Below are 27,256 nucleotides of genomic sequence, written 5' to 3' on the forward strand. Positions count from 1 at the left end.
TGGTGGGTTTTGTTCTGGGTTCCATTCTGGTCACCTTTTATTTCTTCCTTCACAAGCGAGTGAACCAGACAGCCCTCTTCAGCACCCAAAGGATGACCAGATTGGTCACTGGAATTACTGTGACCATCATTCTCTGGGTTCCTGGTCATGTTGTTAACACTGGACATCTCAACTATCTTACTGAAGTACTCACACCCTGTTACATCTGCTAAACTGAAGACCTTTAGGACGTTGACACGGGACTTTGTTAACAGTTGTGTGGACCCCTTTCTGTACGCGTTTGCCTTTCAGAGAAGTCCAGAGAAGCGGGAGATGGAAGACACTGCAGTTCAGACCTCAGTGTAATATTTCAGTCAATCATTTATGCTTTTTTTTGTGAATATTTGTAAAAAAAAAAAAAATCTATTTGTGGTGTGCATGTAAATCAAAGGGAGGGGGTCACTATGGCTTTGAAGCAAAGAGGTGACCTATATTGTGATAACGTTTTTAAAAAGATTGATAGTAGAATGTAAACACAGTAAAAAAAAATGGCTTCATCATGATTGACCAAAGACCCACAATGTTGGTGAAAGCAGAAACAGAATGGAATCTCTATAAAATGATGATCACAAAGCAGCTTGAAGCCATCTTCAATGTCTCCTTTCAGACCATGCAAACTTGGTCAGTGCTTAAATGCATCAATGCCATGCGTGGATTTTATTGAAATAGTAAATGCAAAATTGAAAGCGAAATACCAACTCGCTTTGCAGGAAGTGGGAGAGTATGTGAGAAAAAAAACTTACCTGTTGTCAGAATCTGCAACATGACAGTCAGTGAGAAAGACAGAATACCGTAATATAGAAACATACTTTGTGAAAAATGATCTCACCTACTTACAGCCACTATCATCTAACATGAAACAAAGAAAAGCTGTAGGCGGTATAATATCTTTTCAGACACTTTACATGAACTTTCATTATTTATTCAGCCCTTTGGTTCCTGAGACCATAAAGTGACTATAATAATGTTGCGAAAAAAGTGAAACATTGGCTTAGACCTCTTCAAGCGGCACAGTCTTTGATGCCCTTCATGGTACAGTGTGTTGGTGTAGAAGGAGCTGGAATAAAGCTCTGACTGTCAGGCCCAAACGCTTGAGACAGATTGGCAAATAAATGCTTTTACTGCTGCCAGCAAAAGACATACTCTGACTTTAATGCACAGTTAACTTTTATGGGAGTTCTTTAAGAGAAAACATTACACCTTTTACAGGGATGAGGAGGGGATGCGGCCTTACTCGGTAAATATGAAAGATTGTTCTGCTCTGCAGATTTTAATTGAACTGTGAATTGATGAGTCCGGTCATAAAGTATCAAGTTAGCGTAACACATACAACCAGCATATTTGCTTTTCCTATTAAGTGCTTTCTTCAATTAATGAAGCATCAGACAGAGGTGTACAATAAATAACAGTGTATCATATTAATAAATTGCTCTCCACAAATGCTATTGCCACTGGCATTTCATACACCGGCCTGATCTAGATTGCAGACTATGCACTCTGCTCTAACTAATAATAACTAAAGCATACATGTACTGTATGTATGATGAGCATACTTTGCATGGTTTGAATATCACCCTTATTTATGAACTTCCTTACTTCAGAACCCTCAACGCTGAAACAACCTTCCCTACAACCATGACCTTTTTAAGCTTTTCTCAATCTATCAATCCCATTCTCCTGTCCCAAGTGTTGGAGCAGCTTTAGAACAGATTCTGAAGTAAATAATGTATCGAGTCCTACGCAGAAATAATTCCTCTGCTTTTCTCAGTGTCTAACCCTCCTTTGTATGTCAAATGATGTGATTTTCCAGCTCCAGCAGTGAGATTGGTATGACTGCAGCTAAGCTGACATGAGTGGGAGTTACTAGTGGTGGGATTCAATACAATACACATACCCCTAGGAACAACTAGACACGCTTGAATAATCATGACATTTCTGTTGCAACTGCAGGCGTAATAAAAAGAAACATGGTACACCATGTTGTGATTATAAAGCCTTTTACACATTTAGCTTATCTTCAATGATACAAGGCAAATATTATATAGCAGGGGTAATACAAACATGATGAACCTAAGACAATAAATCAACAGGATGTCATAGGTTCGTCAGGTGTATTTTTTGAAACTAGTGTTGAGCTTCCAAAATCCCCTTGATAGAGTGACGGAACACAATGGCAAAGATCACACACACTGAAAAAGTTCAATTCAGATTCACTAAACTGGATAGGCACACTCAAACCACGTGTAAACACATCAACATAAACAACTTGATGAATATATCATTTTAATAAGAGTGAAGGACCTCAAATTACTGTGTATTAACCACATTCAGAAAAATACAGCGATCAGGCTTTCAAAAAGACCTGGACTTCCTAAGACTTAGACAAAAAAAAGTGTGCACTGGGATGCAACTCTAGTTTTGCATTTCATGCCATTGATTAACTACAATCAAAAACGTGGGCTGCCCCACAATGCTAATGCTATACAAACAAGTCTACATGCAAGGATTTCAGGGGGTAACAGTTCAATGTTGTTAACAGTAGTAACGGTGCTGATAAGATCTGATACATTCTGTCCTAATAGCTTGAAGCTAACAGAACAAGGAGGGTATTGCTGGTGGAACAACAGTCAGTGCTGCTGACTAATTTAGCATATTGTTAGTAGTTCGACAAAGTACAGTAGAGGTGGATTCCTCTACTGCGCTGAACGGGTTTAGTTTAGCTGACCGAGCAGGGGTCATCCTTGGAGGGCTTCACGTCTCCCTGAAGCAGCTGAATCATCACAGCCTTGGTCAGGTAACTGGAGGTGCCTCTCCTGCCCATCGGTGGTGTCTTATAGAACTCCTCCATGTCATCCTGCGGACAACAATGTTTTCTCATTGTAAACTAGCAGTACTGTTATATACAGTGCAAACTGTCGAAAGCTCTACAACAAAGCAATGCTTTTCAGCAACGATATGCAGAATGAACAACTATTCAGGTTGGAAATAATCTGATATGAATAACAAGTAACACAATTATTCCCATTTTACATTTAATTTTTTTTACATTTAAGTCATTTAGCAGACGCTCTTATCCAGAGCGACTTACAAATTGGTGCATTCACCTTATGATATCCAGTGGAACAACCACTTTACAATAGTGCATCTACATTTTTTTAGGGGGGGGGGGTTAGAAGGATTTCTTTATCCTATCCCAGGTATTCCTTAAAGAGGTGGGGTTTCAGGTTAATGAATTCAGTCAAGACTGACCAGAAAAATGATCACCAAAGCACCCAAGGTACCCTCCCCTCGAATATGCGGTCTGCTTCTACATAGCTGAAATAACTTGTACTGTACATCAATGTGGGCGTACAACAGCTAAGCTTGCATGCTACATGAACTCCAAGGAGCTTGCGTGACAGTAGTCTGGCCCAACCTTAGATACCGTGAGCCTAGTGGAGAGTGTACGGCAGGCACCTACCTGTTTCATCATCCCCTCCCGACTCCTGTCCTTCTGGAAGTCATGGAAGGCCTCCTTCACCAGAACGTCCAGGTCCACCTTCTCCGAGAACTCCAGCTCTGGGTTTCTCTCCAACACAATGGACACCACCATCAGCAGCTGTAACCATGGAGATTAGGACATGTAAGAAAATTGAGCCATGAGAATGTGTGTGTACAATTAGAATTTTTGTAGTGGAAATGTTGCTAGATGAAACGCGTGGGTAAGATAGTCAATGGAGGGTCCTGTTTGACCAATAGCAGTGTACGGAAAACATGCAGCAATAAATAAAAGTGAAATCTGATTTTCCCTTACCTCTACTACTATCTGCCTGTACTCAGGCAGCACAATGTCCTTCAGTGTGTCTTCCACCAGCAGAGAAAAGTTCATCTCATACATGGTCATGTCAGACAGTGTAGGTTGCTGCAATGGAAGGAAAGTGGAGATTTTAACAGTAATGCTTTAGGCAAGAGCACCCCGATGACCAATTATTACCAAAAAGACTAACTCACATACTCAAATAAACAGACATTTATTTAATAGTGGGTATATGCAATGCATTGAGGATCTCCTGCATTCAGACCATAATTTTGAATCAACTATTGGGCCAAGCAGCCTAATATACTTCAATTATGCAGTCTTTTTGGGCATTTCAACACTGTCAAAGGGGGCCTATAGTGTGGTCCTTCAGAGATGTGATTAAATGTGGAGTTTGAGGATGTAAATAAAGAAGGATTATAATGTCACTGTTGCAATAACCAACACTACCTGTGGGAGATGGATCCCTGCCACTACGATGCCGTTACAAGTTCTCTCCAAAATCTGCCACACTCGGTCATAGAAGCCATGGGGAGTCCTGTTGAGGGAACCATCGATTTGACGCATGTTGATCCAGGACCTGGGATGGGTAACGAATAGGGAAATTAATAAAATAGAATAAAAAATGTGTGTGTGTGGAGGCTTGTGTGTGTGTGTGTTTGTGTGCGTGCGTGTGTTTACCTGCCGTGCTGTTGTGGCTGAAGGACATCCAGCAGCAGCTGTTTAACGTCGCTGGGGGACATCTGGTAAATGTCCTGGGGTGACATGTCACCTGCTCTGATCTCCAACTCATGCTTCATGGCCTGGACGATCCACCTACACCAATACCAGCAGAATACTAAGCAAAAACAATGCATCTCATAACCACAGATGGCTATCCTCAAACAGACAACTTGAGAGACAAACAGAATAACAACCACCCAGCTGTAGGATCAGAATGGCCATGGCTACAGCCTGCCTAGCTCTATTCCTCCCGGGCTCTATTCGTACCCGACGCGGATCTTGAGCATGCCGCTGAACAGCTCGGGGGTGTTGGAGATGATCCAGCCGATGTGGATGACCAGCTCCTGCTGCAGCACGGCCTCCCTCTCCCCGTAGCACTTGCTGTAGAGAATGCCCTTGATGACCCCAGGTGAGAGGGGGTTGGAGATCACCTCCTCCTCACGCCCAAACAGTCCCAGTGTTACCTGGCAACAGAGCACCGCCCAGCCAGCATCAGAAAAATGTCTGCTGTTCTGTTATTGTTTTGTGGGGATTCTTTTACTAAGACGACAGAGTGATGAACCAGAAAGGTAGATGTGTTTACATGGATAACAAGGAGCAAATAGTCAAAAGGTTGAAATAAAAACGTTGATTATATTTTATGGGTGACATCACTCTACCTATACACTTTTTGACTGACCAGATAGTGTGCAATACTATGTAGAAATGCTGATGTCTCCGTATCCCCTTCGCTTAAACTATCTCTCCATCTCAAAACTGTAAAACTGCCTGCCCCCCCCCCCCCCACATAGTAGAACATGGGACAAAAGATAATGACCAAGATTATCTTGTGATATTTCTTATTTTCAAAGCATAAAGGCCAGAAGAAAATTACACCTGGGTAATCATTATTCTTCCCAAACAACAAGATATGCTTTAATATCCCTTTGAAAAATAGCCCCTCAAAAACGTATGGTTGCAGACTAATGCTCTCCAGTTAGATGCTAAATCACATCTTTTAATCTGTACCTCGCTTCTATTATTACTAAGTGTAATCTAACCATGTCCTACCTTACTTAACACATTCAAACAACAATAAATATTCTCTAAACTTTAGACTCCTCATATACAAAATCAAGGAAGATTTTACATAGATCATGTAAGCAGACACCTAACTTTTGCTCAAAACCAGCTTTCTCATCTAGTCCAGAATAGTTTTCCCTCTACGATGCAATCAGCATGCAGATTCACACCTTGAGGTACTTCATAGTAATGAACCGCCCAAAACTCTTGGGTGGGAAAATGAGGCCAGAAATGGGGACTGCTAAGAAGCAACTAATATTTGAGAAAAAAAATGTATAATGATAAAACATTATACTTTCAGGCAGCTCACTTCATATAAATCCAAGGGAAAGGGTTGTATTAGGTCATAGGTTATAGGTCAGGTCACAGCATACATAGAGCCTGTTAAACCCAGGAATACACTTTTAGCAGGTTACTATATGAAACATATGAACAGCCTTGCTACAGGACTAAAGCACAGTGAGTTAGCTGGGAAATACGAAGCGGGCAACTGCAATAACACTAAGCATTTCCTATCGGACAAAAGAATGAGGAGCTCACTGTCAACTGAACGTTCCTAATACTTTCAAAAATTGACATAATTTCATCCAATTCATTGATAATCAGTGAACATTATGATTGGGTTTCGAAATAGGCATCTGACGTGAAACCAAAAAAATACATACATGATCCAACTGTAAAATTTGCCCCCGTTTTCAAATGTCCACTTACCTGCTTGCCATGCACTAAAACACTAGTAATACTTGGGGCAATGCTGTCCACTAGCTTAGTTATCACACTGGCTGCGATTCGTACAACCCCCCTGGTAAACAAAAACACAAGGAGATCCTTAATAGGGTCAATGCTATATGTGTCAATACAACTACAGTAGGAACAGTTCATAATGACAGTGCAATAACAATGGAGTCAGCTGTGTTCTCTATCATAAGAACCATACACACAGTATAACCATGACATTAAGGCTGATGTGCTGTAACGTGATTTGAGGCACAATACCGAAGGTGCGATTCATGTAATGAAGTTCTAAAACAAAGTTGCAAAATCATGTGTGTGGCGTGTCCCACTCATGTCCACCAGTGTGTCTATACAGTACAAAGTGCCTTGTTGTGCTACTGTTTTACAGGGCAATTATTTATTTTTTTGCTAAGCAAACGAAAAACAAATCTAAATCGACTCTGGATTTCATCTCCAGATTGTCAAATAAATTATCATCATCGTGATTCTGCACATGTAAAACTACAAATCTACAAACTTCCTGTCCTGCAACAGAAGGACTTTTGTAGAAATAACTAAACGGCAAACTGATCAAAACACAAGATGCCATCCCCATAGAATGGAAATCTGTTAGCATGGTGGGTGCTTCCCTCTGAGACGTCTAGCCCTAGCCTAGCAGAACAGGCAGTAGTTCCAAATGAAGATTCCACTGCATGAATTCAGCTCTGGCTCCTGCCGTTGTTTCCCGACTCAGCCTATTCATTTTCACATATTTTCATGTTCACTAATTTACGATTGCATTATTCGCTAGAGTGACTGTGTAGTACGTCTCCTCCTGCTTGCTGGGTTCCTGTGAGGAAAAAGCAGCAGGCATTGGCTGTAGTTATGGTACATACGCTCCCCTCCATATTTATTTGGACAGTAAGCTAAAACGTCTCTCTATACTCCAGCATTTTGGATTTGAGATCAAATGTTTTATATGAGGCGACAATACAGAATGTCACTTTTTATTTTAGGGTATTTTCATATAAATCTGTTTTACCGTTTAGAAATTAAAGCACTTTATGTATCTAGTCTCCCATTTGGACAAATTCACTTATAGTGTTTAAAAGTAGTTAAAAGTTTAGTATTTGGCCCCTATATTACTAGCACGCAATGATTACATCAAGCTTGTGACTCTACTAACTTGTTGGAAGCATTTGCAGTTTTTGGGGGTTGTGCTTCAGATTATGTTGTGCCCAATATAAATAAATGGTAAATAACAGTGTCATTTTGGAGTCCCTTTTATTGTAAATAAGAATATAATATTTTTAGGAACACTTTCAAATTAATATGGATGCTATCATGATTAAGGATAATCCTGAATGAATTGTGAATAATGATGAGTGAGGAAGTTATAGGCGCCCGCCCCTGGAATGCTAAGCTCCCCCGTTATTGGTAATAGTGAGAGGTTAGCATGTTGTAGGGGTATGATCTTTGTGCATCTGTAACTTTTTCACTTGCGTGCTAGGAATATGGGACCATATACTTAACTTTTGACTACTTTAATACACTATAAGTGAATTTGTCCCAATACTTATGACACCTTCAAATTGGGGGAATAGACACACTATATATACACAAAAGTATGTGGACACCCCTTCAAATTTGTGGATTCGGCTATTTCAGCCACATCCATTTCTGACAGGTGTATAGAAATCGAACACACCACCATGCAATCTCCATAGACAAACATTGACAGTAGAATGGCCCTACTGAAGAGCTCAGTGACTTTCAACATGGCACCGCCATATGTGCCAACAAGTCAATTTGTCAAATTTCTACCCTGCAAGAGCTTCCCTGGTCAAACGTAAGTGCTGTTATTGTGAAGTGGAAACGTCTAGGAGCAACAACAGCTCAGCCGCAAAGTAGTAGGCCACAGAAGCTCACAGAACGGGACTGCCGAGTGCTGAAGCGCATAATAATCATCTGTCCTCAGTTGCAACACTCACTAGCGAGTCCCAAACTGCCTCTGAAAGCAACATCAGCACAAGAACTGTTAGTCGGGAGCTTCATGAAATGGGTTTCCACGGCAGAGTAACCGCACATAAGCCTAAGATCACCATGTGCAATGACAAGCGTTGGCTGGAGTGGTGTAAAGCTTGCCACCATTGGACTCTGGTGCAGTGGAAACGCGTTCTCTGGAGTGATGAATCACACTCCATCATCTGGCAGTCCGGTGGATGAATCACGGGTTTGCAGATGCCAGGAGAACGCTACCTGCCCCAATGCATAGTGCCAACTGTAAAGTTTGGTGGAGGAGGAATAATGGTCTGGGGCTGTTTTTCATGGTCGGCTAGGCCCCTTAGTTCCAGTGAAGGGAAATCTTAACACTACAGCATACAATGACATTCTAGACTAGACTATTCTGTGCTTCTTTATGGCAACAGTTTGCACAGAGCCCTGACCTCAACCCCATCGAACACCTTTAGCATGAATTGGAATGCCGACTGCGAGCCAGCCCTAATCGCCCAACATCAGTGCCCGACCTCACTAATGCTCGTGGCTGAACGGGAGCAAGTCCCCGCAGCAATGTTCCAACATCTAGTGGAAAGCCTTCCCAGAAGAGTGGAGGCTGTTATAGCATCAAAGGGGGGACCAACTCCATATTAATGCCCATGATTTTGGAATGAGATGTTTTTTCTAAATGGTTTTGGAATGAGATGTCATTTCTAAACGGTAACAGGTATGTATGAAAAGACCCTAAAATAAAAAAGGTGACATTCTTTACTTTTGCTTCATATGAAACGTATTGATCTCACATCAAAAATTCTGGAGTATAGAGACAATATAAAAGTTCTAGCTTCACTGTCCAAATAAATTTGGAGGGGAGTGTACATGGCAGCATACAGGGTTGCTTAGCCATACACATCAACTTAAAAAAACGGTCTCAATAGAAGTCAAAATAAAATGGAGAAAACACAGTGTTTTAAGCTTCAGCTGGATTGTAGGTTTTAGTAAAACCCAGACTTCCTAAAAAGGTGTACTTTCATCAAATCGACAATATTCATCTCCCATTTACCACATCCAGCCATCTATTCTTTTACTTATTGTAAATCGCGCTCATATCTTTTTAACACGGATATGGTCTACAGCTTACACTTCTACATATTTTGTCCATGAAATGTCAGGCTAAATGCTCAAAGGACATGTTGTGATGTTAAACCATTGATGTTTTGTAATATAAAGGAACTTATTTCAAGCTCCACTTATTAACCCATGTTAAATAAATGAGAAAAGAAATTGGACCAAGTACTGATGTGGCTCCAGAGCAAGGTGGAGCCTGGCTGGATTATGGGCCGTTCCACTCTCTGACTCACAGGTCCCTTTTCAATTATGTTCAATCTTAGCGCTGAGCAATATGAAAACTCACGACCAGTTCCCCTGACACAGCCAAACCATCACAACAACAACAACAACAACGGCAAGAACAAAAAGGCCAACGGAGCATGTGAACGTGAAATTGATCGTCCATAGAGAGCAATTGGACAGTGCTGCATAGGGAAGTAGCGCATGAGTGAAGCGTAGCACTCACAATTAATGGTACACGCTGTGCACAGTGACTGAGTGGCTAGCTGAGCTAATACAGCACACATGCTACACATCAACTCTACTCCATTACCTGCTTGCCATGGACCACCAGTGTGGTGATATGAGGGGCTATAGAACTGGCAAACTTCCTGATAACGGCTGCAGCGTAACGCACCGCCAGCCTACACCCATAGAAATGTCTATCATTGTATACAACAGTTTGGAATTCAGTGGAGAAATGTACAATTTTGATGAAGACAGACATAGGAGAACAAGAGAATATGTTATTTAAATCTTGAAACGACAGTAAAATTATCTGAAAGGCAAAAATGTTGAAGGCTCTTCATAGAGGTACTGTAATGGAATGATATTATCGGCCACATAAAATAAAATACAAACTATTCTTTCAGGTTAAATGGAAAGGGAATGATATGCTAGAGAAAGAAGGAAATCTGACCAAAGTTTCCTGGTCCCAGCTATTCTGTAGAGTCTCTCCATGTCTTCCATTAGGGTCTCTGGAAACAGTTAAAAGGCCTCTGTAAGTGAACTGAGCAATGCAAATCACTGTATATATTCTAGAAATGATGTAAAACAAACAATGAAAACTGTAGCTGATTGGTCTGAAAACAGTGTTTGCCAAGACACTGCTATTCTTGACACTAGCTGCATAGACTATGCCTTGGTTGAATTGACCCCATTTGTTATTTTTATTATCAGTTAGTCATGGGGTGCTAAATGGATTAGGCTATGGACATTTCATTTACAGTGATGCACTGATTCCCACCCTGGGGCTAGTTGGCCCATTAGTCTGGCTCTGATGAATAGTGTTAAAGTATCTGTTCAATGTTACACATTTTTTTTAAGAAAATATTACCAACAATGAATTACAATATGAATGAAATAGATGTCCTTCCAAAACATTATAATTAGGATATTAAAAAGCATATTTTCTCTGTGCCCCTGCTTGGCCTGTTAGGAAACAACAGTGATCTCAGTCACCGAATCTCAACCCAACTGAAGACTTATGGGAGATTCTGGAGCAGCGCCTGAGACAGCGTTTTCCACCACCATCAACAAAACACCAAATGGATGAATCCCTTCAATAGAGTTCCAGACACTTGTAGAATCTATGCCAAGGTGCATTGAAGCTTTTCTGGCTCGTGGTGCCCCAACACCCTATTAAGGCACTTTATGTTGGTGTTTCCTTTATTTTGGCAGTTACCTGTATATCGGTCAACAACAGCTAACTGGGTTTCCTCTTGACATAAAACCTTAAGCTATAAACCACAGGATTTAAAATAGAAGGGAATGGAGAGATGATTGTTGTGTGGAGGATCTGCTTTGACTTGCTTTCTTGCTGGCTACAGTTAGTCGCGATAGCTAACATTAGCGTGCTAGGCAGCTAACTGCTTCTAAATAGCCAGCAGCCAACTCTTACAAACCTTCTCCCCACCAGAGGAAAAAAAAAAGCTGCTGGACCAATCACATACGGGCCTGTCTGTCTCGGCCGAAAAGGATGATGTCATTATCCAAGCGTTTTTTTTTTTTTTTAAACGGTTTGTTTCAAAAACAAGATTGAGTTTGGGTTTTACTGAGAGGTTTTTTTCTCATTAATGTTTTGGCTACAATTACAAGTAAAGGACGAGTCAACAACATTATTTGGGTATGAGCAAACAGAATATTAGTAAAAATAGATTTTCACTGGACTGTTACTTTAACAGAATAACACCATTTTGCATGTGTGTTTTTAATTCTGTGCCTACCATCGTTGGCAAAGAAGTCAGGACCCTCTTTCTTCATGAGAATACTGGCAAGCTGTGCTTGACTGGCCAGGCAGTCACAGTCCTGAGTAAGACAAAAACACAGAAAGATGTCAAAGGTCATGCCGTGGGGGTGTAACAACAGTTTAGAGTCAGATCTAGGGCGCTACATTAAACACCCATCACCTTTTGATTGAAGCTGTCCTAATATTGACGCTGTACTCACATAGAATTTCTGCATGATCTCGTTGGTGGATTTGTGTTTCCACTCCTCGATGTCGATCTCAGGCTGCTGCTCCAGGTTTGAGGCATTGGGTGTGCTCGTCTGCCTCTTTACCTTAGAGTGCTTGGGCATCTCCAGCTCCTGAAAGTTCTTAAACTCTGGGATTCTAGACCAGCAGAAGTTACATGAGTATTTTCAGGTTTACAGGCAAGTTAAGTCCTTTACACACTGATTCCTCTATAATAGTGGTCACCAACCGGTCAAACGCGATCGACTTGTCGATCCCCAAGGCATTTCTAGTCGATCGCCAAACATTTCTGTAAAAAACCCAACGATAAAGTCTTGCGTTCCTATTTTTTTTATTTTTATCAAGTGCACTATGCCACCGCTGGCCAATCAGATTTCTCAGATGACAGAGTCTGCAGTAACGTAGCAGGCATAAAATAAAGCTACAGCAAAATTGATAGTGTGAGATTTCAAAACATTTAAAACCATGACTAGAGAGAGACTGTCAACAAATACAGCTGCTGTTTTTATGACTGAGTTCATGTTTAAGTTCTTACTCAGAACTGTCAACACTTGTATAAGCCATAAAATGCGCGTTCTTCCCATTTCCACTCAGCGCTACAAGCAGTGCAGCAGTAATGAATGAGTAGGAAAGTGTAACTATAGGCTTGCGTTGTTGTTATTATTAGCGGCTTGGGTCTTTTTTTAATGTCAAGGAATATTTCACTTTCTCTGTTCATAGGAGTAACAACATGAATTTGTGCATGAAGCAGAAATAATGCGGCGCGACTCGAGTTTCACCATCAGCTGGAAGACGGTGTCCCTTTTTGGTCAGTGTCAGTGGAGGAAAGGGAGAGCGGAGGGATTTTGAGAGACGGACCCTCAGTCTGCTGCTCTCTCCCTCCGCTGAGACTGACAATTAGATGCAGGCACCATCAGCCCAGTAAAATAAAAAGCAAATTACTTAAATGTATGCTCACTTAGCCGTGCCTCAAGTAATACAACAATGGATCTATTACCGGTGTGATCATATAGCCTACCTCAAATGTTGAAATATAATTTTTTTTAAATGTCCCGAACAACATTGCATTGGCAGGTAAATTCAAGCAAAGCCAGTATGTGGTGATAATGTATTGGGCCTATAACTTACTGCACAAACCTCATTGCCACAATACTGTTTTTAATTGGTTATTGTTGCATAGGCTTACATTTTTTTTAAGTCATGTTAATAAAAAAATCAGAGCGGTAGATCTTGGCATGCATTTTGACTCAGAACGTGATCTTGACTCTGAAAAGGTTGGTGACCACTGCCGTATAAAGATTGTGTCACAAAACAAAGCCGGAACGACGGGAACAAGCTCTTACTCTGCTTCATTGACACGAAGGAAGTCCAACTGCTCCACAATAGCTCCTGATATCAGGGTCTGGAAGCACAAATTAATAGTTACATCAAGGAATCTCATTTACAGGGGATATGGACAGTTCAGGTGATTTCAAACATTCCGACTCAAGTCACATCAAAATGAAGACAGCCAGTTAGATGTGCAAAGGGGAATTATGTCCCCAGAAGAATGAGAAGATAAAAGGGATTGACTATAAGGGATGGAGCCCTTTGTCTGCTCCTAGAGTTAGGTGCGAGAGGAATATTGAGTGTCGTCCTTAAAAGACATCACATCAAAACATCTAAAGAACTCTCTAGAGACACTGAAAGTCATTGTAACAGTAGGAAATAGAACTCGGTGAAGGCAATTCAAAAGGCATTGGATTTGCAAACATACATATTCACTATTTCTGAATGCATTTCCAAAGGAAAGGAGAACTGACAATAGTAGCGTGAGGGTAGATATCACATTTACATTTTTAGTTATTTAGCAGACGCTCTTATCCAGAGCGACTTACAGTAGTGAATGCATACATTTCATACATTATTATTATTTTTTTTGTACTGGCCCCCCGTGGGAATCGAACCCACAACCCTGGCGTTGCACACACCATGCTCTACCAACTGAGCCACAGTGAAGACTCCCTGTGCCTCAAAGAAGTCTCTCAATGCCTCAAAGAAGTGTCAGTAGACTGAAACAAGTAAAAGTGCTGAGAACCTGAAGTCTGTCCACGTGAACTTTGACCCCACCGACGCTCCCCTTCTTGAATGATGCCAACATGTCCAGAACTGGGTTGAAACGGCTCCCCCTGATGGATAGAAATCAAGGATATTCTACTGTTACCATTTCCAATGGTCATCATTTTCTCCATATTAACCTAATGCAGGCCTTAGCAATTATTTTCCATGTAGGGCCACATTAGAATATATTTTTGCCATCACGGGCTAGAATCATATTACAGGATTATACATCATGTGTATGACTGTGTTGACAGAAATATCTACTGTAAATCACTACTTATTTTACTTTTTTAACATGCACAGAAATAAACCACATCCATGTTCTACTTTTGGTAGGTATTTTCATTATTAAACAGGCAATGAACTACACGGGGAGGGAAAAGTACACTGTGCATTCAGCACCACGGACATAACTCTTGTTAACAAGTATGCACAATAACACAAGAAAGAGAGAGAGAGCTCAACATTATATTTAAACTACTCGATCAGTGAAGTCTCTGATGGGCATTGACTAGAGCAGTGAAGTCAGGTATAGTTTCTGATGTCGCTATGCGCAGGATTGCTGAGAGGTGAGAGTCAGTAAGAGATGATCTGTGACTTGACTTGTTATTTTTCATCATTGAAAATGTCTCTTCACATACATAGGTTGATCCAAAAAGTACAAACATCTACTGAGCATGACTCCTAATGTTTGGAAAGTTTTGTTCATCGAGAGATGCATAGAACCTCATCAGTGACATTGTTTTGAATAGTTCTCCAGTCACTGCCTCAGTCTGAAAGATCAATAAGCTCAAGTTGCAGGTCAGTGGGAGCGTTATCCACATTGAAGGTGAAAGGAGAGAAAACCAACAGCAAGTCATTTTCCAACACTTTGAAATCCTCAAAACGATGAGAAAACTAACTGTTCAAAGCACGCAGCGGCAATGTATACTTCTCCCGCTGGTCATCTGATAGGGAACAGACTAGTAGTGTTGGAATGTGGGTGAGATTGTTGGCTTCTAGTTGGCGGGTCAGGAGGAGTAATTTTCCCTTGAAGTCTTTGACAAGGCTGTACATCTGATGTGCAAAAAGGCCCTTCACTTGTAGTTTGGAATTCAGTTCATTCATGGAGGGCCATGATGTCCACGGTGAAGGCAAAAATCAGCCAACCATTCTTTATCTTTCAGTTGAGGGAAATCCACATATATTCCTTTCATTTGCAAAAACTCTACAATCTCCAACTTCAGGTCCCACACCCTTTTAAGCACTTTCCCCACGTTTGTGTGGCAGGGGAGATCTGCATGACCCGACTCTGTCTCTTCCAACAATGAGACAAACTGCCTGTGGTTTAAAGATTTTTCTCTTGTGAAGTGTACCTCTTTAGTGACTGTATCCACAACATGGCTCATTTTCAGAACACATTTACAGAGCACCTCCTGATGAATAAAGCAATGCAGGAAAATAAACTTCTGATCTGGGTTCAGCTCAGCTACTTGATCTTGTATCCTTTTCAAAACTTCAACATTTTTTCCTGTCAAGTTTGGGCATCCATCAATGGTCACACTGGATAACTTTTCAAAACTCAGTCCCAGCTTTGCCACACACTTATTAACCTCCTCCAATAAATCTTTCCCTGTGGTTGTGCTCTTCATTGACTGCACTGAAGCAAGCTCCTCTATAATTTCAAAGTCTGGGGTTATGCCTCGTAAGAATATCAACAACTGCGCCGTGTCACGTGCATCAGTGCTCTTATCCAGGGCCAAGGAGAAATAGGTGAACTCCTTTACCTTGTCTTTCAACTGTTGTTCCATATTCTCTGTGATGTCCTCAACACACTGTCACTGTTCATCTTGACAGGGAAACATTTTCAAACAGCTCTTTCTTGTCGGGGCAAAGTATTGCTGCAGAGTCAATTAAACATTCTTTAATGAATTCGCCCTCAGCGAATGGCTTGCTATGTTTAGCAATTTTGTGGGACAGTACATAGCTAGCTCTCGCAATTCCGTCGTTTGCTGAATGCAGTTTTGTGAAAAGTCCTTGTTGCTTTTGCAACTGAGAAAGCAACTCCTTCAATGCACTTGCCCTCTGCTCAGATGACATATTCCTATAGTCCTCTGCATGCTTCATCTGGAAGTGTCGGGACAAGTTGCAACGCTAATATTTCAAGATAGCGATGCTCTCTTTGCACACTAAGCGCACAGCTTTCCCTGATACCTCAATAAAGAAATATGTCGATGTCCACTCTTGCTGGAACACCCTACATTCATTGTCTACTTTCATTTTCTTTGAAAACCTCATTTTTTTCGCAATTTCTAGCTAGCTACTATTTGTAACTGTGATGTGTGTCAGCCTGTCAGTCACTGTCTGTCCTCGTGTAGCTGTTATTTATGCGTGCCTTCAAAATAAATGTCCCACAAGCGGTGGGAGTTAAATCATTACACAAAGGTGAGTATTCAGTGGGCTTTAAGTTGAATAACAAATATGTTTTTCAAAACTTTACTATCGATAATTCTTTATGTGATCTGAGCATGATTCCACGGGCCGTATTGAACTAGGTCGCGGGCCACATACGGCCCCCGGGCTGGCCTTTCCCCAGGCCTGACCTAATGAGTATTGAGCTGTTTTATATGTTATTCCACTGACTCCTATAGAACAACCTCTACTGTGGACAGGTAAGCTATTTTATTGCATTTAAAATGTGCTCTTTGGATAATGATCAATACTGCTGTGATCAGCATAACACCCAAGCTAAAGTGATATAAATGACTATAATAAAACTCTTATCGGCAAATACAGGCACACCTCCTGTGCTGGATTCAAATACACTCTAAAAGCAGTAACCCTTAGAGTACAGAAGGAAATACAAAAGTCGATCTTACTTGATGTTGTCCTCTCTGATGAGGACCAGGAAGAGTGGGCGACCTTTCATTTTCCAGCTATGCTTGATGAACTGCAGTGCATTCTACATACAAAGATATGTAACACATTAAACTTGCATTGACCAAACAGACAAACAGTTAGGGACACAACATGGTGAGTGTGCAGGCGCCAGAACAAGGATTAAACCAGACGAATGTCTAAACAGCAGTGTGTACGAGGTGAGTTCACCCCAGCTCACTTTGATGTCATCAATCAGCAGCATGACGTCCTGGGATAAGTAGAAGTCACTGAGATCAAAGACGATAGGGTAGCACACCACAGTCTTCCCCAGGATCCGATAAATCTGTGGGGAGTGGAGCAGACACATTGCATTACTTGATCCTGCAGGCCAAGATGGATGGCTCGGAGGGACTGACATATGACTCTGGACAGGACGTAAAACAACCCATCAATCTTGAGGAAGGAATACACAGAAGCTAGAACACATAGACATCACAGTCCTGCGAGCACAGATACTTCCTAAAACTAACACACAACCTCTCCTCTACAAACAAACACACGAATACGCACAGGCACACTCGCTCTCCCTGTCTGTCTCTAAAACACAAGCGCGTGCGGACGCACACAAACAAAGAGAAGATCAAAATGCCCTCTGGCGCGCCCTATTCCATCAGAACACATAAAAGTTCCATTAAAAGATTGTCTTAGTAATAGGTTTGGACCTGTGATTGATTCATTTGGCAATTTTGTATTTTTTGTTGTTGATGCAATTCAGCTGTGTAAACCTATTTAGAAGACCTTCACTGGAGACAACTAGAAGGAATACCAACAAAAGTTTTATGACAGCAGCTCACAATATCAAAGTGGATTACGGAATTGAATGACATATTTTCATCATGCATTGCATGGCAGCAGTACTTTGTACAATGTTAAGAGTAAGGCAAAAATATGTATAATATCTATGTACATTATATCTGTACATATAAATGAATATTATTCAGTTTCTGAGCTGTGGTTGCACACTGAGAAGTGCTGGTTTATGTTAATCAGTGAGGAGGTGGTGGTATGCCCATGACCTCTGAGTATGTGGTAGCATTGAGTGGTGAACACTCACCTTGCAAGTCCCCATGCAGCCCACTGGCCTTTCTGGACGCCCACTCAGCCCCAGCTTCTTATTGATGGCCAGGAATCGGTACGCCTGGGGGAGAAAGAAAAATACATAAATTTTCCGTTTCGTTTTTTTTTAATAAGCCTAGTTTTCAAATTACACATAAAATCTTGGACCATGGCCTATTGACCAACGACATTTACATTACAGCTGACACTACCAGACCACAACAACATAGATTACCTTCCTTCTATTCCTCCAGGCAAGTCACAGATCAAATCGACAACTGATATCAATATAGCTAGCTACCTTCCTTGCCTCTCTTACACATATCTAGCCTTCAGATCTGACAACACACTCAGCTAGATATGACAGAGATCATAATCGGAGTCATTTTAAAAATGCCAGGCAGGGAAAGTTGTCTATTTTTATTGCACCTCCAAAGATCAATCATCCTCCTATCCCTGGGGGATTTTCTTTTGTTGCGATCCATAATCTAAAATGACTTCCCTCTGAAGTTATGAGACGTGTCAGTAGTTAATGGCCCCTGCAGAGCCTGCCTATGACGGCTCTGTTGTGGAGCCTAACCCCCCTATGGGTCTGTTTAGTGCCACGGTGCAAGTGGGTTTACTGGAGAGTTGTCAGAGGGCAGGGATATATTGGAGGCCCTTAATGTAAAGCTCAACACCAAGTAGCTCAGTTAGTTAATAGGCTCTGTCAGTCAGGATCGGCCCTCACTGCTCCCCATTCTTTCACGTCTACTTGGTATGGTCTTGGTGTAATATTGCCTTGGCAAATGGAATTTGAATATTTAAAATGTATTTTAATTCAATTTTAGCTATGTTAATGGTACAAGGTCACAGAGTGTCTGTTTCCTGAAGACACTAAAACTAAAATAGAGGTAACAACCTGTATGCCAGAGTGATCTGGAAAATTGTTGTCAATCCATAATGCAACAAAGCAGATAATGGGCATTGATTTTACAGCACCTGATCCATTCATGTGGAGAGGCACACTGCAGTCCATGTAACCTCTGCTTCATACTGCCCTCATCTTTCCACACCAGGCTATACATGCTCCTGGTCAATGACACTGACTACATACTTCAGTGGCGCTGCAGGAAACGTAGCTAACAAGCTTCAATACACAACAATAACCAGTCTTACCAAAGAGCAATGTGTACATACTCCCACTAGATGGAGCTCTGCCACTCCTCCTGCTTTTCCCATCTTCAAATGAGTTGGAAACAAATTATGCATGGATGGAAAGTATGAAAGATAATAGGAGAATCAAGCAATTAACAGAATATTATGATCATATAAAAGAGCAGAGTTCACAAAGACGGGAAATATTTATTCAGAATTAAGTCGCATAACAAATTCCCAGTGCCCCTGGCCATGCGTCCTGTTTGGAGGAGAGACTTTGTGTGAACCTTTGTCTGCACCCACAGCTCCCTGTCCCTGCCTATGGAATACCAATGAACACAGCACAGCATATGGCTCACATCAAAGTCCTCTCATTTAGACCACAATTAAAAGCAACCAAACTGCAACCAAACTGCTAATGTGATTGCTGCTAATGCCATCAAGATGGCTACATTCTGAGCGTGTCATTAGGTTGGGTGATATGAGGACTGTTGTAAGAGAAGGACAATTGTAACAGAAGGCTTTAGTGTCGCAGTGTCTCTGTTTATCAATCAAAAACCTGCTCTCCTCTCTCCTAGACATCTGGGTCGTTCCACGAAAAGGGGGGCCTTTTGCTATTTAAAGTAGAAATATAGACCACATTGAGAATTCAATCAATTGTATTTTCAATGGAATAAAGGCTTGCTATAGTGCCAAAATGCAGCATTTTGACATGTCCCTCTGTCAACCCTGGTCAGATTTTCCCAAAATGTCTCCCAAGTTTCACCATCATTGGAAAGTCCTAGTTATTTTGTTGCTTTGACAAAGTAATTTCTGACGATTCTAATGCATTTCATGTGATTAGGTATTCATTTACATCTGTCCCTCATTTTAAGGTTCAAGAAATGGTCAACCCTGTTACTTTATTTGGCACTTACTATAGTATTTTATTTTTTATATTTTTACCTCATGAGATGGGAAAATGTGTTTTCTTTATGACAGAATGTTCAAAATAGGTGAAATCAAACGTTTTTTTGGACCAAGTTACACTTCTCAAAAGGCATCAAGAATTGGTGGAATGACCCGTTGGCTTTCATAGACATGGTCGCTGGGAGATGGGTCAAAAGACATGCAAAGGGGTTGGGGAGGCATCACCGAGGCAAATGGAAGCTATTTTGGCAGCGCTGTTGCTGTGCCACCTGGGTTGAGATAAATAACATGCTGCTGGACGTAATTGCCGCTCTCCTGTTGTCAAGCAGCTGTTGTAAACACAATCGAACGGCAGAGCGAGATGAAGCGAGCGACGCAATGCAGAGCGGTGCCCCAGCCTTTAACAGATTCAAAACGCATGGGATTTAATATTTAGCATGCTGCTCGTCCTGGCTCGTGACACCCATCCAATCCACTGCTGCATAACTACATGCCCAACAACAGGGAGGGAGAGCACAGGCAGACCTTTCTAAGATGAATTAATATATTGGGAAAGGCCAATGCTTTTCAATACGCATTACAACAATACAGTAATACTTTAAGACTTGAATAACATATTGATCAAGTCACAGGTCAACTGGTAAATCACACTGACCAATCTCCAGCCTCACTTTGACTGATTGAGCAACCAAGAGCGATGTCTTAATAGAACTTGGATGTAAGATTGACAGTCAGATGAATTGACTAAGCCCATATGCTCGGCTGACATATTGATAGATGGCCTTGGACATCTACGAAATTGACTTGATTGATTTGTTTATTGCTTTCTTAAATCAGGTGTATTACCTACCTTCAGAAAATGTACATGAATGTTGCACAATCTTCTCTCCTTGCAGTGAGCATTTAATGACCAACGTTTGGGCTCGCAGCAGGCCTAAGGTCAGGATGTGGTATTACCCATTTGGGGCAGCAGGTAGCCTCGGATCCCCGAGCTGACAAGGTAATAATCTGTCGTTCTGCCCCTGAACAAGGCAGTTGACTCACTGTTCCCCGGTAGGCCGTCATTGTAAATAAGAACTTGTTCTTAACTGACCTGCCTAGTTAAATAAAGGTTTAAAAAAAAATTGTGACGAATATCACTCATATTTCATTCTGTGGTATAACTCACATTGACCAGCTCCTTCTGGGCCCAGATCTGAATGGGCTCCACCTGCTGGGGTGTCTGAGTCTGGATGCCATAGGTGTTCAGAAACACCTGCAGTCTGCAACACAACACAACACACTGTTAGGCTACATAGCCGGGACTGTTCAGGAAGCCCAACAGTCTGGGTGGCCAAAAGTACATTAGCTATGAAAAAGCGCGCCACCAACTGGTGGTGGACTCCGATAGAGGTGCCGGTTAGAGGACGTAAATGACCAGTAGGAGGGAGACAGATGTACAGAACACACGTTTATTACCAAACAGACACACAGCAAACAAGAAGGAGGATAGACTACTGAAAGTGTTGTAGTGAATAGTGATTTTATGGTCAAAGACACACGAAAACACCAGTCAGGGAGTCCAGAAGAAGGATTGTCCATGTGGAAAGGTTCAAATGTGAGTTGATGTGGAAGACAGGAGTTTACAGAGGTTGTCTCAACCTGTTCTCCTCCTGGAAACAACTGAAGAGTTGAGAGGCAGAGTGGGGTTTGGCTGCTCCCAGGCTAAGCTATTGATTGGCTGACCAGGTCAGCTGAATCTGTTCCCTGACAACCTGGTCCCTAACACATTGGTGTGAATTGGCTTCTGCCACTGGACAATAGGGTCAGGCTGAGGTGGGGGATGGTCACTTCTACTGCAGCGGGGGGGGGGGAAAAAAAATCACACAGTTTGTCTACACGTCCTAGCCAGAGAGAGGGTTCAGTAAGGGTTTAATGATTAAAGTTATAGGGTTTTGTACAAGCTACATCTTGAAAAATCCTCTGAAACAAGCATTAGGTAAAGGCTTGGAGGAAGTGAGCAGGCAGAGTGTTAGGTTAGCTGCTGAGGAAAGCCTGCCATCTGATTGGAACAGCAGGACAGGTTAACAGGCTTCAGCTGGCCAGCTGACCTCTTTAACCTCCCTCTCTCATGACTCCACAGCTAAATTAGGGTGCTAATAGATGAAGACTGCGCACTGGCCAGTCGCTTAATGTGCACAGTGCAATAGCACCACAGACGAGAGAAGGAGAAAGGGAGGAAAAACAACTAGCTTTCTGAACTACCACAGACTCTCTCACGCACACATACAGTTAAAGTCAGAAGTTTACATAAACCTTAGCCAAATACATTTAAACTCAGTTTTTAACAATTCCTGACATTTAATCCTAGTAAAAAATCCCTGTCTTAGGTCAGTTAGGATCACCACTTTATTTTAAGAATGTGAAATGTCAGAATAATAGTAGAGAAAATGATTTATTTATTTCAGCTTTTATTTCTTTCATCACATTCCCAGTGGGTCAGAAGTTTACATACACTCAATTAGTATTTGGTAGTATTGCCTTTAAATTGTTTAACTTGGGTCAAACGTTTTGGGTAGCCTTCCACAAGCTTCCCACAATAAGTTGGGTGAATTTTGAGCCATTCCTCTTGACAGAGCTGGTGTAACCGAGTCAGGTTTGTAGGCTTCCTTGCTCGCACACACTTTTTCAATTCTGCCCACAAAATGTTCTATATGCTTGAGGTCAGGGCTTTGTGATGGCCACTCCAATACCTTGACTTTGTTGTCCTTGAGCCATTTTGCCACAACTTTGGAAGTATGCTTGGGGTCATTGTCCATTTGGAAGACCCATTTGCGCCCAAGCTTTAACTTCCTGACTGACGTCTTGAGACGTTGCTTCAATATATCCACATAATTTCCCTCCCTTATGATGCCATCTATTTTGTGAAGTGCACCAGTCCCTCCTGCAGGAAAGCACCCCAACAACATTACATTTTACATTTACATTACATTTTAGTCATTTAGCAGATGCTCTTATCCAGAGCGACATGATGCTGCCACCCCCATCCTTCACGGTTGGGATGGTGTTCTTCGGCTTGCAAGCATCCCCCTTTTTCCTCCAAACATGACGATGGTCATTATGGCCAAACAGTTCTATTTTTGTTTCATCAGACCAGAGGACATTTCTCCAAAAAAGTAAGATCTTTGTCCCCATGTGCAGTTGCAAACCGTAGTCTGGCTTTTTTATGGCGGTTTTGGAGCAGTGGCTTCTTCCTTGCTGAGCGGCCTTTCAGGTTATGTTGATCTAGGACTTGTTTTACTGCAAATATAGATACTTTTGTACCTGTTTCCTCCAGCATCTTCACAAGGTCCTTTGCTGTTGTTCTGGGATTGATTTGCACTTTTCGCACCAAGGGTACGTTCATCTCTAGGAGACAGAACGTGTCTCCTTTCTGAGCGGTATGATGGCTGCGTGGTCCCATGGTGTTTATACTTGCGTACTATTGTTTATACAGATGAACGTGGTACCTTCAGGCATTTGGAAATTGCTCCCAAGGATGAACCAGACCTGTGAGGCCGAGGCTGATTTCTTTTGATTTTCCCATGATGTCAAGCAAAGAGGCACTGAGTTTGAAGGTAAGGCCTTGAAATACATCCACAGGTACACCTCCAATTGACTCAAATGATGTCAATTAGCCTATCAGAAGCTTCTAAAGCCATGACATCATTTTCTGGAATTTCCCAAGCTGTTTAAAGGCACAATCAACTTAGTGTATGTAAACTTCTGACCCACTGGAATTGTGATATAGTGAATTATAAGTGAAATCATCTGTCTGTAAACAATTGTTGAAAAAATTACTTGTGTCATGCACAAAGTAGATGTCCTAACCAACTTGCCAAAACTATAGTTTGTTAACAACAAATTTGTGGAGTGGTTGAAAAACGAGTTTTAATGATTCCAACCTAAGTGTATGTAAACTTCCGACTTCAACTGTACTATTCTCTCATCTCAGAGACACATAGCTACCGCACACAGTTTCCTATTTATCTTTCCCATCACATACCTCTGGCTCTCAGCAATCAGGGCCACATGGACCACCGTGTCATTATCAATGGGACCCTGGAACACAGAGAGAAAGAGATAGAAAAGTGAACATATTCAACTGCAGGGGAAAATACAAATTCAGTTAATAGTATATAACAAAATCACAATAATATACTGAATTGTTATCTCTGGTATAATACATTGCAGTCAAAATTGCTCCGCTTGTAAAGCAAAGCTGTGAATAGGAGATAAAGTGTTTTGAGGGAATAGAAAAGTGATGCGGAGGGAGAGAGGTGAACCATGAAACATACCTCAGCGTACCCTGTCATTACAGGAGTTTGAACAGTGGTAATCTTTAGAGTGGTTATAAACTACTGATTTTGTAGTAGTTGGGTTGGCCATATTAAATCAGGAGTATCAGTGACCACAGTATTCCGGATAGTAGCTCATATCCTGCTTAAGGTCTTATTTCTGGATAACCTGTTTACATGCACCTTTTGATATCCCGTTCACGAGTATCCCTGTATCCGTGAATAAACAGAATATTCCTAATTGAAGTTCGTATGGGTGAAATGGAATAGTAACTGAAATCTGGACACTGACTGTAGGCCTACAACCTCTCACATGTACAGTAATATAATAACTCCTGCAGAATTATGCATTTCTTGCAGTTAAATGCTAGTTTCTCGGGAACAGGAGTGGAGAAATATGATTTCTTTCTTTCAGCATCTCTTGAGAAAATGTGAATGGGTGCGTATTGTGTTATCTTTGACACTTATGCAAGCAGACTATTTTAACCACATACTGTGAAGTATGCGCCCAAGATAAAGTGAAGTCTTATCAGAAACGTGTTTGATTGTTTTCTCAGCTTTTCATTTACTTAATTAAAACGGGTTAAACTGATGACAATGGCCATTTTGCACAGGACCAATCGTTCCACTGTTTGAGCTATTGCATTTTCTCCAGGTCCCTAAACCAAATAGACAACTTTACCGGTGTTAGCTAGATTAGTGCATGCATTCTATCGATGTAAGACATTACTCTGGTGAGCACGACTTTAGTCAGTCTTCTAGGGCAACAAGTTATGACAGAAGAAAAGCTGCCTATATCTAATTATAGTTGACAAACAAATGTCGGAAATGATAAGCAGAAGTAGTCTAAATTAGGGGTCAATAAATGATGCTAGAATTATTATGGGGAATGGAACTGCGCAGGAGGCCTCCTTTTTTAAAGTGATTTGTTTGATAATCAGATGAAAACACCATCACACAACACCCATGATTATGCGCAACTGAGCCTGCGCAGACTGAGAAAAACAACAGTAAGCAAAATAATATGTTTACATGCCACAGTATGCTGTCTAAGATCAGCATATTCCAGGCATTTTATCCTGGTTTCACATAACCGGGATACAAGATTTTTCGGGTTATTGTAAACGGGATATGATGTTTATATGAGTGAGCTCAAAAGCAGAATACTGGAGTATCCTGAACAATAACAGGATATTGGTGTGTGCATGTAAACATTGTCACAGATGCGTCGGAGAAGCAGTGCCTCTTTGCTTCCGAAGTTACATGAATAAAGCTCACAACTATGGACTAAAGGTGAAAGGTTTGCATATGATACAACTGCCCGTCATACACCTGTGAATCTTTCAAGGAGTCATCTTTCAGGATAGAATGACGTCGATCTAATGATCATGCTTACTTTCTCTTCTATTTGCCGCAATTGCATTTCCGCTTCCCTCCGCTGAGTCCCGGGAGATGTATTCAGAGATAAGTGATTTGTAAACAGAGTGAATCATATCACTGGAGTTAAATGATTAAAATCCCTGAGCCATTAGAAAAGAACATCTTGTGATTCACAGGAGGGGGCTGTTCATCAGAGGCAACGCTCTTTTAGATGACCCGGTGGGAAGCCTGACGCAGGCAGAGAAGAGAAGGCTGGAAGCCATTTTGTTTGGGCGGAAAGAGCAGGCTTTTCTCAACACCCTCGTTATCATTAATCAGAGGAATCCGGGAGAGTGGGGGTGAAAGAGGTTCACAGATATCTCTGCTGATTAATTGTGAGCAGCGGCTTTTAAAACACTGCAATGGAAATCATATCTCATTAGCATTCTGCTCCAAAATACAAAGGAACCATTTGAAGAGAGAAAGAAATAAATAAAGAAAAAAAGAAATGAAGATGGAAATAAAAAAAACAGAGGGAAAAAAATTCTAGTTCACCTGTACTCCACACACAGAGACGCGTACAAAGCTCTCCCTCGCCCTCCATTTGGTAAATCCGACCACAACTCTATCCTCCTGATTCCTGCTTACAAGCAAAAAGTAAAGCAGGATGCACCAGTGACTCGGTCTATAAAAAGGTGGTCAGATGAAGCAGATGCTAAACTACAGGACTGTTTTGCTATCACAGACTGGAACATGTTCCGGGATTCTTCCGATGACATTGAGGAATACACCACATAAGTCACTGGCTTTATCAATAAGTGCATCGAGGACGTCGTCCCCACAGTGACTGTACGTACATAACCCAACCAGAAGCCATGGATTACAGGCAACATTTGCACTGAGCTAAAGGGTAGAGCTGCCGCTTTCAAGGTGCGGAACTCTAATCCGGAAGCTTACAAGAAATCCCGCTATGCCCTGCGACGAACCATCAAACAGGCAAAGCGTCAATACAGGGCTAAGATTGAATCATACTACACCGGCTCCGACGCGCGCACACGCACACCTTTTTTTCACACTATTGGTTAGAGCCTGTAAGTAAGCATTTCACTAACATTTCACCTGTTGTATTCGGCGCACGTGACAAATAAACTTTGATTTGATATAATGCAGGAAATATCTTCTCTCTCTCCAGCCCACCACTATACTTCCCTGGCGGGTAATTAGGTTTAAAGCAACGCTTTAATAGGACAGCAGAATGTACTGGAACATCTTAAAAGGTATTGTAGAGATCTCGTTATGTCTCAGGAACAAACAAAAAACTGGATAAGACAGGTCAAGCTTCAATTAGCACCTCATGTTCCTGCCTGCTGGCACCTGGCACTGGGCCCTAGGTCCTGGGCCAGGGTCCCCCCAGCTCCTGGGGTAACTGGGGCCAGAGCAGATGGAGGGACAACACACTGAGGACACTACAGCCAGGAAACACTGACCAAGTGGTCTCTCATAATGCCACCTCAATGCTCAGTAAATGTGTGAACAGACACAAAC

At 41.6% G+C, this 27,256-nt stretch overlaps 1 protein-coding gene across 3 annotated transcripts in view; it reads right to left on the bottom strand.

The window, feature by feature from the left end:
* Nucleotides 1-2,305: 2,305 nt before the first annotated feature.
* Nucleotides 2,306-27,256, bottom strand: part of LOC115167420 (phosphorylase b kinase regulatory subunit beta) — a 75,891-nt gene continuing 50,940 nt past the window's right edge. For 2 of the 3 annotated variants that reach the window (XM_029721825.1, XM_029721827.1), the window contains 17 exons: nucleotides 24,061-24,116; nucleotides 21,205-21,298; nucleotides 17,989-18,072; nucleotides 17,113-17,217; nucleotides 16,874-16,956; nucleotides 13,993-14,083; nucleotides 13,259-13,317; nucleotides 11,891-12,053; nucleotides 11,668-11,749; nucleotides 10,362-10,419; nucleotides 6,332-6,422; nucleotides 4,826-5,022; nucleotides 4,517-4,651; nucleotides 4,286-4,415; nucleotides 3,833-3,940; nucleotides 3,500-3,637; nucleotides 2,306-2,893 (listed from right to left, as the gene is read on the bottom strand). In XM_029721825.1, the coding sequence (XP_029577685.1) occupies nucleotides 2,756-2,893; nucleotides 3,500-3,637; nucleotides 3,833-3,940; nucleotides 4,286-4,415; nucleotides 4,517-4,651; nucleotides 4,826-5,022; nucleotides 6,332-6,422; nucleotides 10,362-10,419; nucleotides 11,668-11,749; nucleotides 11,891-12,053; nucleotides 13,259-13,317; nucleotides 13,993-14,083; nucleotides 16,874-16,956; nucleotides 17,113-17,217; nucleotides 17,989-18,072; nucleotides 21,205-21,298; nucleotides 24,061-24,116 (1,812 nt within the window). In that variant the 3' untranslated portion in view covers nucleotides 2,306-2,755. Of the gene's footprint in view, nucleotides 2,894-3,499; nucleotides 3,638-3,832; nucleotides 3,941-4,285; nucleotides 4,416-4,516; nucleotides 4,652-4,825; nucleotides 5,023-6,331; nucleotides 6,423-9,995; nucleotides 10,087-10,361; nucleotides 10,420-11,667; nucleotides 11,750-11,890; nucleotides 12,054-13,258; nucleotides 13,318-13,992; nucleotides 14,084-16,873; nucleotides 16,957-17,112; nucleotides 17,218-17,988; nucleotides 18,073-21,204; nucleotides 21,299-24,060; nucleotides 24,117-27,256 lie in introns of all 3 variants that reach the window. The other variant, XM_029721826.1, reaches the window with a different exon arrangement.

This window comes from Salmo trutta, chromosome 29, assembly GCF_901001165.1.
Source record: "Salmo trutta chromosome 29, fSalTru1.1, whole genome shotgun sequence".
NCBI classification, from domain to species: Eukaryota; Metazoa; Chordata; class Actinopteri; order Salmoniformes; family Salmonidae; genus Salmo; species Salmo trutta.